At 44.1% G+C, this 15,242-nt stretch overlaps 1 protein-coding gene across 8 annotated transcripts in view; it reads right to left on the minus strand.

Moving 5' to 3' along the window:
• The window catches only part of PIGN (phosphatidylinositol glycan anchor biosynthesis class N), a 170,573-nt gene that overhangs the window by 46,878 nt on the left and 108,453 nt on the right, over window positions 1-15,242 (minus strand). For all 8 annotated transcript variants that reach the window (XR_009460852.1, XM_059724379.1, XM_006258414.4 and 5 more), the window contains exons 15-18: window positions 4,724-4,860; window positions 3,608-3,707; window positions 3,409-3,501; window positions 1,370-1,461 (exon numbers count right to left, since the gene is read on the minus strand). Coding sequence is in view for 7 of the 8 variants with exons in the window: in XM_059724379.1 (XP_059580362.1) it covers window positions 1,370-1,461; window positions 3,409-3,501; window positions 3,608-3,707; window positions 4,724-4,860 (422 nt within the window). In the remaining variant the exon portion in view is untranslated. The remainder of the gene's footprint in view (window positions 1-1,369; window positions 1,462-3,408; window positions 3,502-3,607; window positions 3,708-4,723; window positions 4,861-15,242) is intronic.

Genomic DNA, 15,242 nt, shown 5'->3' on the forward strand with positions numbered 1-15,242 from the left:
CTACTCCATCAAGTGCCGCAACGTGCTACCTCTGTGTTAAATTACTGTTTCAAGACTTTCCAAAGGCTCCATGAAAAAGATATCTACAAAACATTCCAGGTCTGTTAAAATATGTTTATGGGAAAGTCCAAGATATGCAATCATGGCTTGTGTATTGTAATTCAACAAATTAGGCTTGGACTGGGGACAAGGCATATACGGTATATGTATATGCAGCCAAAACAACAGCCGTAAGACAAAAAAGATATCTCATTTGGGTATTTCTGAGATGATCACCACATTAAAACCCGAGCAGGTGGGCAGTGGTTGGGCCAGTTAGTATAAAAATTGCTAGGATTGATTAAAATAGAAAGGCCAATGTTGGAATTATAACAGGGCACCGATAGTTCTGAAAAGCCTTAGATTATAGCTTTTCATTCTCCTCCCAACCCACACATCATGTATCATTGATCTAAAGCTGTATTTTAGTGATGCACTGGTCACACAGTACTTAAATGTCTCCACCAGGTACAATACCTCCTGCGAGGCTGTGAAAGGCAGTGTCAAGTTCAAATCAAGCCTCTTATTTCTCTGCATTAAGTATCATGTGCTATCTAACTGAACCGAAGCTGGACAAATTAGTGGTACTGAAAACTAGACAGGTGAAAAAGATAACTCCTGAAAGATGACCAGGAAGACTGCAAAAGAAATAAGAGTGGATCACGGAGAGAAGATGTACCAGAAGGAAAATAGGGGGAGACTAAAGGGGTGGGTGGAAGTGACAAAGGAAAGAAAAGCACAACCTGTACTTGGACAGAGAACCGAAAGAAGAAATGGATTAGGAAATGTGAACCAGAAAGATATGAAACAGGAGACATGAAGAAACAGGGGAAAAGTTCATCTCATTACTATAAGAAATTCATTAACTATAGACTATTATTCAAATTACTTAAAATTAGGTATGGGAATTCAGAAAGACACTGTCAAAGTAAATGGGTTTTAGAGAAATGTGCTCTCTCATGTTTGTCAATGCTATTTACCATGTCTGTACCCAAATGAAAAAGTTTCCTTTAATTAAGATCTTTATTTTCACGTACAATTTGCAATTTGTCTGTAGTGAAAAATGCTTTTCTCCACATGAAATTACAGAACACTGTGCTGAGTAAATGGATGCAGCTTTTGTTACACTATTGTTGGAAAATTAAAAGTCCATTTTCATTCATACTAGTGAATAACTGAAGTCTCTATAATCACCTCATTTAAATTCTGAATCTCAATACCTGTTTCAACCAGTTTTCAACAACAGAATTCCTCACATATATCAAAACTCAGCCTACATCTGTGAATTGAGAAATAAAAAGTTGCAAAGAAAAAAAAATGTTACCCTTACACCAGAGAAATATTTGGTTCTCTTCCGACAACAGGCATCAAGGGAAACATTGCCAGAAGCCAACATAAGAGAGTCCAGCTTACTGCTGTTATCTAAAACAAAGGAACAGAACAGCAGCATATTTGGAGGTCATTTTGAACAGAGAATTGACTGAATGGAGAAAACATTTCAATATATACTATATTAAGCTTGCAGCATAGCAGCTATTGGCAGCCCCCAGGGGTGAAAGAAAGTGACTGCATATATCAGAGATAACATAAGCAGAAAAAAATTGATGGGGTCATTTATATTAGAGCACTTTGGCTTCATTTAGAAAGGTGTTCCAATTCAAGAAGGCATTTAGACAACTGATAAAGTCATACTGAAAGCAATGAGAGTTAATGAGTTATGCATATGCTAAGTACTTTCCTAAGCCTGCTAAATAATCTTAGGGCAGCGAGGAGTGATAATGCAAATATGAGACCTGTACACAAGTGTAATGTTAAAAGAATTATCCTACAATTAATAAATCATCCCTATTTTACCTGGCAGTAATATTTTCTAGTTCATAAATTAAAGCCACATGATTTACTCAAGTCATTTTCTAAGCAATCTCTAACTTAGCCATAGCAGGAAATCATCAAAAACTGAGAGAATTTAACATTTTGATTTGAGAAAACTATTTATGTTTCACTTGGTACTAGGCTGCAGGCACATCAAAGTATTCTACAGCAGTAGCATAAGAAGGGGTGGGCAACCAGGGCACAAGAACCAGACATTGCCTTAATTCTGGTGCCCCCCCCCCCCTCCATTTATGAGAGACATAGCTGCTCCACTTGCAATTTCTGGCTCTAGCAGAGGTGTAGAAGGGCAGCTCCATGCATGGGGCAGCCTTGACACATAAGGAAGCACAAGGCTGCCACAATGCTGAACATGGTGACACAGTCAGACACTGCTATGGTGGTGGCTAGTTTTGTGTCGTTCTGAAAGGGCAGCACTTGGGGCTACTGCCCTGGTTGCTCCTCCCACCATTTATACTAGTGGGCTCCAGCGATCAGCAGCAGTGCAGCAGCGTGTCAGGGGGGCACCCTGGGAATTTTAGTTCTCTAGAGTGGCAGTGGATTTTGCTACTGCTGGCAGCAGATTTCACCCCTGCACCCCATGGCACCTGTCCTCCTCCTGGTGCCTACCCCCCCCCCAGCCTCTGACCACCCCCAGATGCCCCTCCATTGTCTCTGCCTATTCCCTGCCTCCTCCTCCTCTTCCCACCTCCCCACAGCCCTAGAAGGACTCCAGCCCAGCTGCAACCTGGGGCACAAAGCACATTTTTATTCTAGCCACCACCACTGTGGGCACTGCACTGCGAGTTGCAGCCAGAGCTGCTGCCACTGCACTGGGGGGAGAGGTGGGGGCTGAGGTGGTCGGCAGGGTGAGGAAGCGGCACCTGTGGTTCTGGTCCTGACCCCACCCTGGACTCAAGTCAAAGATGAAAGGTCTTGCTTCCATATTACATGGGGGGGAAGACCTTGTCTTGGATTACAGTAAATACTGTAACTAAATTATCTACTGTACTCTAATCAATCATACATACCCCTTTGAGGTCCTTAATGTTTATAAAACAGCTACATTTTATTGACACTTCTGCACATGAGTATTTATATTGATTTCATCACAAGGACTTAATAAAACATTGTATCACAAAATACTGACAACTACAGGTATCCTGAAGGTAGGATGAAAGCATGACATGGAGAACTGTGATGGGGGAGACTCCAGGAGAAATCTTGTGTTCTCAAGAAACCTGTCTGACGAGGACAGTGACTACCAAATGCATCATAGCCATCCCCCACAACCAATATCAGCTGTCAGTTAAATGTCAGGGCAACTCAGCTTATTCAGCAGCCTTATTGCTTTGGTTTGGCGATAGATAAAAAAAAAAAGCTGCATCACCTTGCCTTCCTAAATATTACTCCTCATCTCAATGCTTTCTTTAGAGAAAGAATGATTGTGATGTCCAATCCTGATAACCAATGACAGAATTATTTTGGCCAAATCCATACCTTTGCTTGAGCCCATAGCTGTGTGATCACTGGCCAGCCAGCAAAAATGATGAGACCAACAGTGAGTGTAGAACGGTAGAAGAAGCTGAAAACCTAATAGAAATTCCAACATAAGATTGACAAAAAATAGGCAAGTGACATTTTCTCAGGCAGATAAGTTAGCTGAGTACTTTATTAATAATACTAATCAAGTACTTACTAATATTTCAATTCCCAGGGCACAAACGAATAGGAATCCAATAGACTGATGCAGAGGAAATGTCAAGAGTAGTGTTACAAGATCCTGAATCACTGGGAATCTGTTCAAAATGATTGGGAAGAATAATGAATATATCTTTAGTTAAAACAAAAGAGAGAGGGTCCCCACCCTACTCTCAGATGGTTCAGAGCATAAGCATTCACAAGAAGCCATTTTTTCTACTTGACCCCCTATTTTTGCAAGTATCAGACTAACCTCTATTTAAACTGGCTGCTGGCAAGAATCGACAAGCATTTTACGCTAGGGTCAGTATCCACCAAAACTAATGCAAAGTTGAAAAGCTTTTAGAAAAATATACTCAGGTTTATTGACATTTTACTATAAAGTCTATTAATACATGCCAATCACAATAGTTTCCCTGAATATAAATATGTTATTAATAGTAACATAACATTATATTAGGCAAAGAACTACAACCTCAAGTTTACATGTATTTCCATAATCTAGAAGTGTCCATCCATTCCCCCCCCCCAGTCTTTACTCTCCCAAGGGAATACAAAACCAAGAAGTCTTGCAAAATGAGGATGTGATCCTCAATGGTACCACCTAGCAATCTCATTTCCAACAGGAACTTACCAGGTCTATCTGGAGGACCAAAAATTTAATTGGGGTGGAGAGAAAGGTTGCCCAAATTATAGAATAGGGTAATGTAATTCCATATTTTAACCACTTCAAAAAACATTCCTGAACTAAAAAGAGCTCCACAATGCAAGGATATTTTGTTTTTTGAAAGATAAAAGTTATTTTTACTATTCAAGAAGGTAGGGCAGGGAGGATATCAGAGACCAACTCATTCAGAGAGGTGTGAGCTTTCACAAGCTGCACTTTACTCGGTCAGATGTTAACTATTTACTATTCAAGGTTTCCTAATACAAAAGACATTATGGATATTACTCCATCCACTAGGGACAAGATAAGCCAGTGTCCTTGAATGCATCAGAAAACAAAATTTCATTAAATCAAATGAAAAAAATATTTGTCAATACCTTTTGGATAATCTGATTGACATAGAGGAAAGAGACATGGCTTTGTGACACAATTTCATGCTTTACTTACTCTCTCACAACAGCATACCAAACTGGTACTGGTAACAGACAATATATATAATAGGTCCAAGGATATGCTTGAATCAGCAGAAAAAAAGCTATAAATATGCCAACAGCTGAAAAGCCATATGCAAAAACAGAAGATGCCTGAAAAACACAAAATGATTCATATAAATATTCCAGATTACCTTAACCATGGGAGCTTTATATCTGAATGAAACAACTGAAACCTGTGCAACTTGTATGCCTGTCAACACCCTGTATATGGATTTTTCAGCATGCAATTTTTTTTAGTGTGATTTTTAGAACACATATTTCTACTGTATTAAGAATTAGCATGATAGGAAGTTGAATAATGAACTTGAAATACAGACCATTACATTTCTACAGGAAAATCCACATCTCTTCTAAGGACCTATAGACAGATTTCACAACTTGCCTTATGTAAGTAAAGCTTTCCTATATGAGGAGGGACACCAGAAGAGGGTTGTAAGTTTGCATTTGTTTCCTGAAAACCATCTACCTGTTATGTATAAAATCTTCTTTAAAAATATGTTTGATGAGTTTTATTGTTCACACAAGAAAGTAAAAAGCAACAGGTATTGTGAAGATCTCTTCCTTATTAAGGTAGTATAAGAGTAATGTTGTAGCTGTGATGGTCCACAAGAGACCTGACAAAGGATGTTTATCCCAATTACACAGTTGGTCTAATAAAAGATATCATTCTAAGAAATCCTTGCCTCTTTCATTATTAAGAGTAGGATCAATGCAAAACATATGCCAATCCCATTGTGCTAAGCACTCTAAGGACCCAAGACAGACCTTGTCCTGAAGAGCTTATGTTGAAAGCCCAAGGTTGCAGATAACAACTGACAAGAGGTAGCTATTGTGGAGAGAGGTAAGTCAGGACTGTCCATGTTCTGAGTGGCCCGAGGCTGCATGCCCCCAGGCTGCACACAAAAGAGTCAATGGCTAGAGTCAGACATTAAACATAAACCGGTTTAAGTGATCAGAAACTGGTTTAAACCTGTAACAGAACAGAAGTTCAGTGCACTTAAACCACTTACAAAATGGCCAAAACAGGCTTTAGATAAACCTGGTTGGATGTAGTATCAGACTTAGCTGATATAGGTGAAACCAATTTATGGAACTTCTGTCCCAGACCCCTTTCCGGTTCAAGTTAATTCACAGTCCTTCAGCATCCCAGGATGCTTTGCAGCCAAAACTGCAAAGCCTGGGCTATGCTGTCTGTTCCAAAGAGCAGGGTTGGCCCCACCCCTCTGCTCCCTAGCTGAAGCATTAACAGTGGCTGGCTGGCTGGCTGAGAAGAGGGGGGAGGGTAGAAAATCCTGCTCCATGAAGCAGCTCCTGCCAGGCTTTTCCCCACACTCACCACTGCAGCAGAGGAAGGAGGGTAGCCAGACTCTGGGGTCAGGCAGGCAGAATGAGACAGAGGGCAAGAGGGGACTTTACGCCCCCTCCCTCCACCTGGGACTCTAGCCGGATTCTCCCTGGCAAAGGCTCAGCAGCCCCTGACAGGCTTTTCCCCACTCCCAGTTCAAGCGAAAGGGTGGGGGGTGTGGCCACATGCCAGTCAGGCTGGCACGCTGAGGCAGGGGGGGAAGGGGGCTTAAACCCCCCATTTCCCTACCAGAAGGGACCCCAGCTGGGCATTGCACCTAGCTTTTCCCTTGCTCCCTGGCCTTGCCATGCCCCGCCACCCCTCCATGCAAACAGGGAGCAGGGGAAAAGCCAGACAGGGGCTGCTCCACCCCTGCCAGGCAGTCCCTGGCTGGGGTCCCTTGCAGTAGGGCTGTGCGAAATGGCTATGTTTCATTTCTGTTTCAGATTCGGCCATTTTGGAGGAACAGTGATTCGTTTTGGTGTTTCAGATTGCTGTTCCATTTTAGCTGAATCTGTTTTGGAGTTTTGACGCTGTTTTGGTGCTGATTTGGAGATTCGGATTGGCAGGGAAGAGCCGCAGGAGAAGCCCCCACGGCTGCCCTGCCCAGCCCAGGCCTCCCGGCTCTTTAAAAAAAAAAAAAAAAAGAAGAAGAAAAGAAAAGAAAAAGCCCTGCACTCACCAGCTGTAGCAGCGGCAATCAGGGCCTCTGAGGGCTCATGGCAGAGCCCCACCTCCTCCCGCAGCACGGGGCAGTGGGGGGCAGCAGGAGTCACTCCCCCCACCTGGCACCCGTGTGGCAGCTGCCCCATGGCACAGGTGCAGCGCAGCTGGGCAGGGCACTGCATGCTGTCTGGCAGCTGGGGCTACTGGGGCTGAGTGGTGCCGGGCTCCGGCTGACAGGTGGAGTTGCCCCAGCTCCCAGACAGCGCGCAGCACCCTGCCAAGCCACGCTGCACCCGCACTATGAGACAGCTGCTGCACAGGTGCCAAGCGGGGAGAGGGTGATCCCCACTGCCCCCCACTACCCCATGCTGCATGGGGGGAAAGGGGGCTCTGCCACATGCCCCCAGAGGCCTTGATGGCCCCACACTCACCAGCTGTAGCAGTGGCATTTTTTTTTTATTTTTTTTTAAGTGCTGGGAAGCTGGGGCTGAGTAGGGCAGCCATGGGGGCTTCTCCCACAGCTCCCCCCACTGGGTTCCCAGCTGGGATTTCCTTGGGGGGACAGCCCCTGCCAGACTTCTGCATCCCCCTCCTCCTCCACTCCCTGCTCAAGTGGGAGAGACGGCAGCCCTTGCCAGGGTGTTGTCCCTCACTTGAATGGAGGGAGGAGCATGGCCATGCCCCAGCCTGGGGTTGGCATGCTGAGGCAGACGTTTTAAACCCCTCTCCCTCCCCACTTGAGCATGCCAACCCCAGGCGAGCGTGTGGCCACGCTCCCGTCCCTTCCACTAGAATGAGTAGCAAGGTGGGAGCAAAAGCTTGGCAGGGGCTCCCGCTCTCCCTCCCTCAGCAAACCCCAGCTGGGGGCCAGGGCCAGGGTTTAAACCTCATCCCTCCTCACCTCAGCCTATTAGCCCCTGGGCTTGGCCCTGGGCTTTCCACTCAAGCAGGGAATAGGGGCCTGGCAGGGACTACCTCCCACCCCCCAAGGCAGACCCAGGCTGCAGTCCCATGCATCCAGGGAGGGCCCCCCACAGCAGGGAGTAGGGAACATAATCCTGACAGGGGCTGCCCCCCCAGGCAGATCAGGGCTGGGGTCCCATGTGGGGGGTTTAAAGGGCTGGGGTCAGGGAGGGGGGTTTAAAGCCTCCATTCCCCTGGCCTCAGCATATATTAACTGTCACTGCTCTCCCCTCCTGCCAAATTTCGTGACCCACAGGGAGCCCCGCGAGCCAGATGCCATGGCTCTGCAGGCCAGATCTGGCCCATGGCCCATGGTTTGAGCATCTTTGGTTTAACTCAACAGCAAGGACCAGATCTAAAAATGAATTTATGGCATTTTGTGATTAACAAATTACATCGCATTTAAACCGGCCTGAGAAAAATCATTCCATCACAGCTTTTAAAAGTAGTTTTTGTGTTATATTTTTGTGTATGACATGGAATAATAAAACCACTTCCTGGTCCCAAATTCCAGATGAAAACAGGCTTACAATTTCTATGACCTCCAGAGATCATCTAGTCCAACCCCTATCAGATCATGCCTATCCAAACCATCCCATACCAATTCTTGCCTACCTTATTACAAAAACTGCACTATCAACCCTATCACACAACCTAACTTGTCCTAGGTAAAGCAGAGGAACAACAGTGGTGACACATTAAGGTTACAGTTACAATCCATTAGATAGAGATTCTATCTAACAAATGGATGTCTTCCAGTCCATTACAGATTAATGACAAAACAAATTTCTTCATGCCATTTCAATACTCCCTATAAACCACATGGTTTTAACATGGATATAAGAAATCTTACCACCAGTTCCAAGTAGTATAGGAAGTAAACCAATAGAAACCAATAGTAATATGGGTGAGTCAGTGAAGCAACAGAAAGGATTTTATTGAAAAAAGCCAGTTACAGCAAATTAACGAAAGCCTCCAGACCAAGGACATAAGAGGCTCATTTCTTTTAAAAGAATCACTTGACTTGATTCAGCTGACCTCATTTTTAAAAAATGTATGGCTTTTATGAGCACACTTCCAAGTTTTGCATAGAATACTTAATGCTCTGAATACTCTTAGTGTTCACTGGCTCTATTAATAACAAAAGTCATTAAGTTCTGGGTTATTCCTTCTAAAAGAAAGAAAGAAAACATCAGTTATGCATTATGATTTTTCTGAATATTATTCAATTTTGGAATTCTTTATGAAAAAGGGCAGGGAAAAATCTCATTTCAGCCCAGACACTGCAAAATGTCACTACAGGAATATCCTCAAAATAATTTACTGAATACATGAAGATGTTAACTAAGCATTCACTGTCATATACTTTAACAAATGTAATTTATTCTGAAAATACCTGAAAGATTTTTTTTTGAGAGTCTTTAATCTCCTCCATATAAAACATGATGGGGGACCCCCAGTGATCTGATGCCTTCCAGGCTCGGGAGGCACCAGTTGCCCACGTCTCTGTTAAAATGAAAAATCTGCTTTTTTCTTGGGTAAAGGGGAAAATCCATGTTTTTTTCTGTTTTTCCATGGGAAATGGAAAACCTAGATCCCTGGTGATATGTGTTGTGACCCAAACACATTACACACTGCGTTAGCAGAGACAGCAGCAAAAATGTTTTCGTAGCCTACCAATTTTCACAAGGTAGATAATGCAAAGCTATTGAGCCTGATCTAAATCCAACTATTTTCAGCCTAAATCAATGTGACATAAATTGATAGCAAGATGCCTCCTGTTTTCCCCTCCTCAATCAACTTTTGTAACATGGGCCTTTTATTTTGAGGGAATGTCAACTGGAGTAAAGAAAATACAGATGGCACTGCAAGTAGATTAAGAAAAAAAATATGCTGCCTGATCAAGTGATGGCAGGGAAAGGAGGGGAAGAGAAGATTTTGAGGTGGAATTGGTAGGCTTTGTAGAGGGGTAGTAACAGGAATATGTAGTAGAAGAAATATCTGAACAGGTTTATTCATCTTCTATATCCATTTTATATGAAGAAAACTTTTATAAAATACTCCTGATCCAACACATTTTCTAATGGTGATGCCTCATGCTAGAGAATGTGTGGAGAAAGAAACCCCTTTTCCTATGTGTGGTGCTTGTTCCCACAGATCCATATATACTCAAGGAAAATGACCAGAATAATAACTACTGGGGTGGGTGGTAATATACCTTTGGATCCACAGGTTTGCCCACTGAATGCTCCAGTAAAAGAAGTATGCTTTCTGCAGAATGAAGACCTGATATCCTTGTGGTTTTGGCTGTCAGATTATGTACTGTTTAAATGCGGAAGTAATCACACCCCTACCTGCTCCCACCTACAGATTGAAATAGCATAGTAAAATAAATACGTTACAGCCTGGTGATGTAGAAACTGTCCCATTAGATTAGATGATTAGAACAGTGACAAAAGAGGGACAGATATTTAAAAAATGGATTCCATTCCTGACCTTTGCAGGAGACAAATTTCAGCAGTGATGATTTATAAGAACCGTTGTACATAATTTCATAGAATCACACAAGTAGGGTCGGAAGGGACCTTGTAGATCTTCAAGTCCGACCCCCTGCCTGGGCAAGAGGAAAACTGGGCTCAAATGACCCCAGCCAGGTAGGCACCAAGCCTCTTCTTAAAGACCCCCAGGGTAGGAGCCAGCACCACTTCCCTTGGAAGTCGGTTCCAGATCCTAGCCACGCTAACTGTGAAGTAGTTCCTACAGATGTCTAATCTAAACCTACTCTCCAACAACTTGTGGCCATTATTTCTTGTTATCCCGGGGGGCGCTAGGGAAAACAAGGTCTCCCCCAAACCCTTCTGGTCCCCCCTAGTGAGTTTATAGACAGTCACCAGGTCCCCCCTCAGCCTTCTCTTGTGAAGGCTGAACAGGTTCAGGTCCCGTAGCCTCTCATTGTAGGGTCTGCCCTGCTGTCCCTGGATCATGCGGGTGGCCCTCCTCTGGACCCTCTCAATGTTGTCCACATCCCTCTTGAAGTGGGGTGCCCAGAACTGGACACAGTACTCCAGCTGTGGCCTGACCAGTGTCGCGTAGAGGGGGAGGATCACCTCCTTGGCCCTACTGGAGATGCACCTGTGGATGCACGATAGGCCCTGCCGACTGTGACCTCGCACTGTCGGCCCATGTTCACCTTGAAGTCAATGATGACTCCAAGTTCCCTTTCTGCCTCCATGCTCTCCAGAAGGGAGTTTCCCATCTTAAAAGTGTGCTGCCGGTTACTACTGCCCAAGTGCAGCACCCTGCACTTGTCTGTATTGAAACGCATCCTGTTTTTGTTAGCCCACCCTTGCAACCTATCCAGGTCTTTCTGCAGTCTTTCCCTCCCTACTAGCGTGCCCACCTCACCCCATATTTTGGTATCAACAGCAAATTTGAACAGGTTGCTTTTCACCCCATCATCCAAATTGCTGATAAAGAAATTGAACAGTGCAGGCCCAAGGACCGAGCCCTGGGGGACTCCGCTGCCCACTTCTCCTCAGGTCGAATATGACCCGTCCACCACCACCCTCTGAGTACGACCCTTCAGCCAATTAGCAATCCATCTAACCACATAGGCATCGATGCCACAGTCACCTAATTTTTTAATGAGGATGGGGTGGTCGACAGTGTCAAAGGCCTTGCTGAAGTCCAGAAAGACTACATCCACGGCGACACCTGCATCCAATTTCCTTTGTAAAGAAATCAAAACTTCAACCTCCTGGAATTCCTGCATATCTGTCCCTGTGGAGAAACTGGTTCACAGTTTCTTAGAAATGCAAATACACAGAAGTGGATGGCCTTGGTATCTTTAAACCCATACCAAGGTCATCCATCCACTTGCGTATATTTGTGATGCAGCATGCTTCTAAGAAACTGTGAACCAATTTCTCCACATCCAGACTTGGCCATTATGAGCAGGAGATGCACAAAAATGGGGTGTGAAGGGACTGAAATACAAGAAACCATGGGATTGTTGCTGGCAGGGCCTCATGGTCAAAGCCCGCTTCACAAAACATTTTTTTATGGAAAAGGTGGATAAGGAAGCAAGACGGACCTACCCAAGAACTCAGCAGAGCTTTCAGGGTTGGGCTTGGCTGCCCACAGGGGTTGACCATATCCATGCAGACATACCCTAAAATCTATATGCCTTTTTGCTCTGACATTACATGAGCTTGTGGGGTTGCATGGTAGGATTAGTGACCCACATTTAAAATAATTTGAACCAATGTTTCCCAAAATACAGGCTCCTTGACTGCCTACCTCTCCCCCTTCACAAAATGCAGCATTCTTTATGGTACACAAATGTACCGATCGTGCTGATGGTGGGATCACTTAACATTTACCTCACATGGCATCCACAAAACATTTTGGGGAGCAAGACTGAACCTGGTATTCAACAAACACATAGGCATTATCCTGATGCTCAAGATCTGACAAGATGCCCCTTCTGAGTATATCTGATTCCCTCTGCCTGTTTCTCCATGACAGTCAGGATCTCTGTGGTGTATTTGCCCCTTTCCTTGCCTTCTGTGAATCTGGGGGCCCTTACTCTCTATGACATGGTCTCAGACCTTCCCCTAAAGCTCCCACATAAGGATCTGGAGGAGAGGGAGCAGGGAGGCAAAGGGAGAGGAATAGGAATAGGCTGACGGTGGTCCCTACCTGGTTTCTAGAAAAATATACTATTAAAAAAAGTGCAAGCCATGCCTACTTATGGTATAGGAACTGGATGCAGGTAGGGTTGACTAGACGAGCCAAAGGCATATCTGAGAAATCTAACAAAAAAAATCAGGAGCTCATGTAAGGGATTGGCTTTGTGGGGAGTCAGGGCCTGGTCTGGTGTATAACACTTCCTTGGTTATGTAGCTTGGGTATGGCCATGTAATAAGATGCTGCCTGTAATTTATGTAAGCAGCAACAGCAGGAAGTGCCAAACTGTAAGGAGCGCAAAGTGCTAAGGTCTTGTGAAATGCTAGTAGCTTAATGGGATGAAAAGGGAAGTTTCCTTAGAAATTGTGATGGGGAGGGATGCTGGGGAAGGAGAGGAGAAAGGAGGTGCTCCAGTTCTCTCATGTTTTGGATTGTAACCACCACATAAAACTGCTAAAGACTTTGGGACACAGACCACATCTGTGATTTCTTACCAGCCTTGTCAGCAGTAGCATGACCATAAATGCTGCTGCACTATGAACAGGATATCTAGGAGTGGGAAGGAAGATCTGGAATCTTATAGCAACATTTAACTAACTAACTAACTGCAAAGTGTTAACTGAAACAGTCTAACAATTGCAAATGAGTTAACTCCTGACTTCTTTGATGCTCCTGCTACACAAATGTAATCTGCTTTTGAACTATACTCCACAGGAACGACTTACTCCTGGCCTTCACTCCAGAGCTTATCTTACTATACAGAAAAAAACAGCATTACTGCTAAATTTTATAACCCATTCATCCGGATAAGCACTGCTATCTATTACTATACTTTTAATAACCCACAAACCATGCTCATCTCTGGTAATTGCTAACACTCCCCATGGAAAGAAAATCCCGCTTGGGCCTCACTGCTGACAACCTACATAGCGCAGGACTTAAATGAGGCTTATGGAGGCCATGGATAGGGATTGCATTTGTAGGGCTAAATATGGCCTTTGTAATGCTACAAAAAGCAAGCAAAGAGCCATTCAAACTGCTTGAAGTGCTACAAAAAAAGTACTACACAATGTTGCTTCTTTCAAAGTTGTAGCTCTGTTGGCTGTTGTTTAGCAGAGCTGGGCAGCTGGGGCTTTGCTAGCTGATCACTGACTGCCCGCAGTCCTTGGCAGGGGAGAGAGCAGCAGCAACTGGGCTCTGTTGGGGGCAGTGGAAACCAAAGAACAATACCCTAATGGGCCCCTAGCTGGACAGATTGCCTTTGAGATGATTTCAGCTCTCCAGCAAGGGGGGATGGAACACTTGCACACCCATATAGCACTGCATTTTTGTAGTGCTATGAAGTGCTGACATACTTTGCCGCACAACAAACGAACACCTTATTCATGCCCTGAATTGTTCAGGTTGCACATGCAGCATTTCCTTTTGCTTATGTGCACACTGGGATCAAGCAAAGGGGTTCATCTGTACTTCAAAGTCCATCATAAACATAGCTTTGGCAGGTAGCGCCAACATTCCCATCCACCATTCAATGCAGTTACACTAAGTACAGTGTCTGCAGCAGAAATACATGTATACAATTCTTTAAGTAAAGTAGCATGGGCATGCACCTTCACCCTTTATGTCCTGGTTTTCAGATATTTCAGTTTTAAAGAAAATTACATTTTAAAACAGCATAAGACAGCAAGAGGTAATCTTAACTCTGCATGGGGTGGGGGTCGTCACTTTTCTGGCTAAAAGGCTCATATTCATTTACGGAGTTAGGTTCTCCTGATGTTAGAAATATAGCTTTTTAATCTCTTCCCTAGTTGTACATCATTGTCAGTATCTAATTAGGTCACAAGCAAAATGACTGCCATAGACAGTAACTTTAAAATGCCAGTATTATGGAGATTTTTCTGAGGCACCTATTAAAGCTTTCATTTTTTTTAATACAGTGCCCAAATGATACCATACATAGTGTCAGAACACTAGAGAAAGATAAAGGTAGTTTCTGTATACTACTAGACTATGATTCCAATGTGGTCATAAACAAAAGGTAAAAATACTGAAAATGCAATCAAAGAACCTATGATTGAAATTCATACAGATAAATAAAGAAACAATGTAAAGAAAAAAAATTATGAGTCTTCATTAAGTTAAAACTGAACTAGTTAAATGCAGATATCTTTTTGGCGTTTTTAGTTTAGTTCAGAGCTCCAGTGAACTACAAACCTCATCGGGAAGTGGGATAAATCTCAATGCTCCTTCTCAAACATTATCTAGCAACCCAATGCTAGATAATGCAATGCTGTGGCTAGTAAAGCGACCAAAACGCTGGCTTGCATCCATAGATGCTTCTCAAGCAAATCCCAGGACGTCATTCTCCCCTTGTACTCGGCCCTAGAGAGGCCGCAGCTGGAGTACTGCGTCCAGTTTTGGGCTCCACAATTCAAAAAGGATGTGGAGAAGCTTGAGAGAGTCAGAGAAGAGCCACACGCATGATCAGAGGTCAGGGAAGCAGACCCTACGATGATAGGCTGAGAGCCCTGGGGCTCTTTAGCCTGGAAAAGCACAGGCTCAGGGGTGATCTGATGGCCACCTATAAGTTTATCAGGGGTGACCACCAGTATCTGGGGGAACGTTTGTTCACCAGAGCGCCCCAAGGGATGACAACTAGGTCGAACGGTCATAAACTACGACAAGACCGTTTCAGGCTGGACATAAGGAAGAATTTCTTTACTGTCCGAGCCCCCAAGGTCTGGAACAGCCTGCCACCAGAGGTGGTTCAAGCGTTTACATTGAACACCTTCAAGAGCTAACTGGATGC

The sequence above is a fragment of the Alligator mississippiensis genome, chromosome 3, assembly GCF_030867095.1.
Source record: "Alligator mississippiensis isolate rAllMis1 chromosome 3, rAllMis1, whole genome shotgun sequence".
Classification (NCBI taxonomy): domain Eukaryota; kingdom Metazoa; phylum Chordata; order Crocodylia; family Alligatoridae; genus Alligator; species Alligator mississippiensis.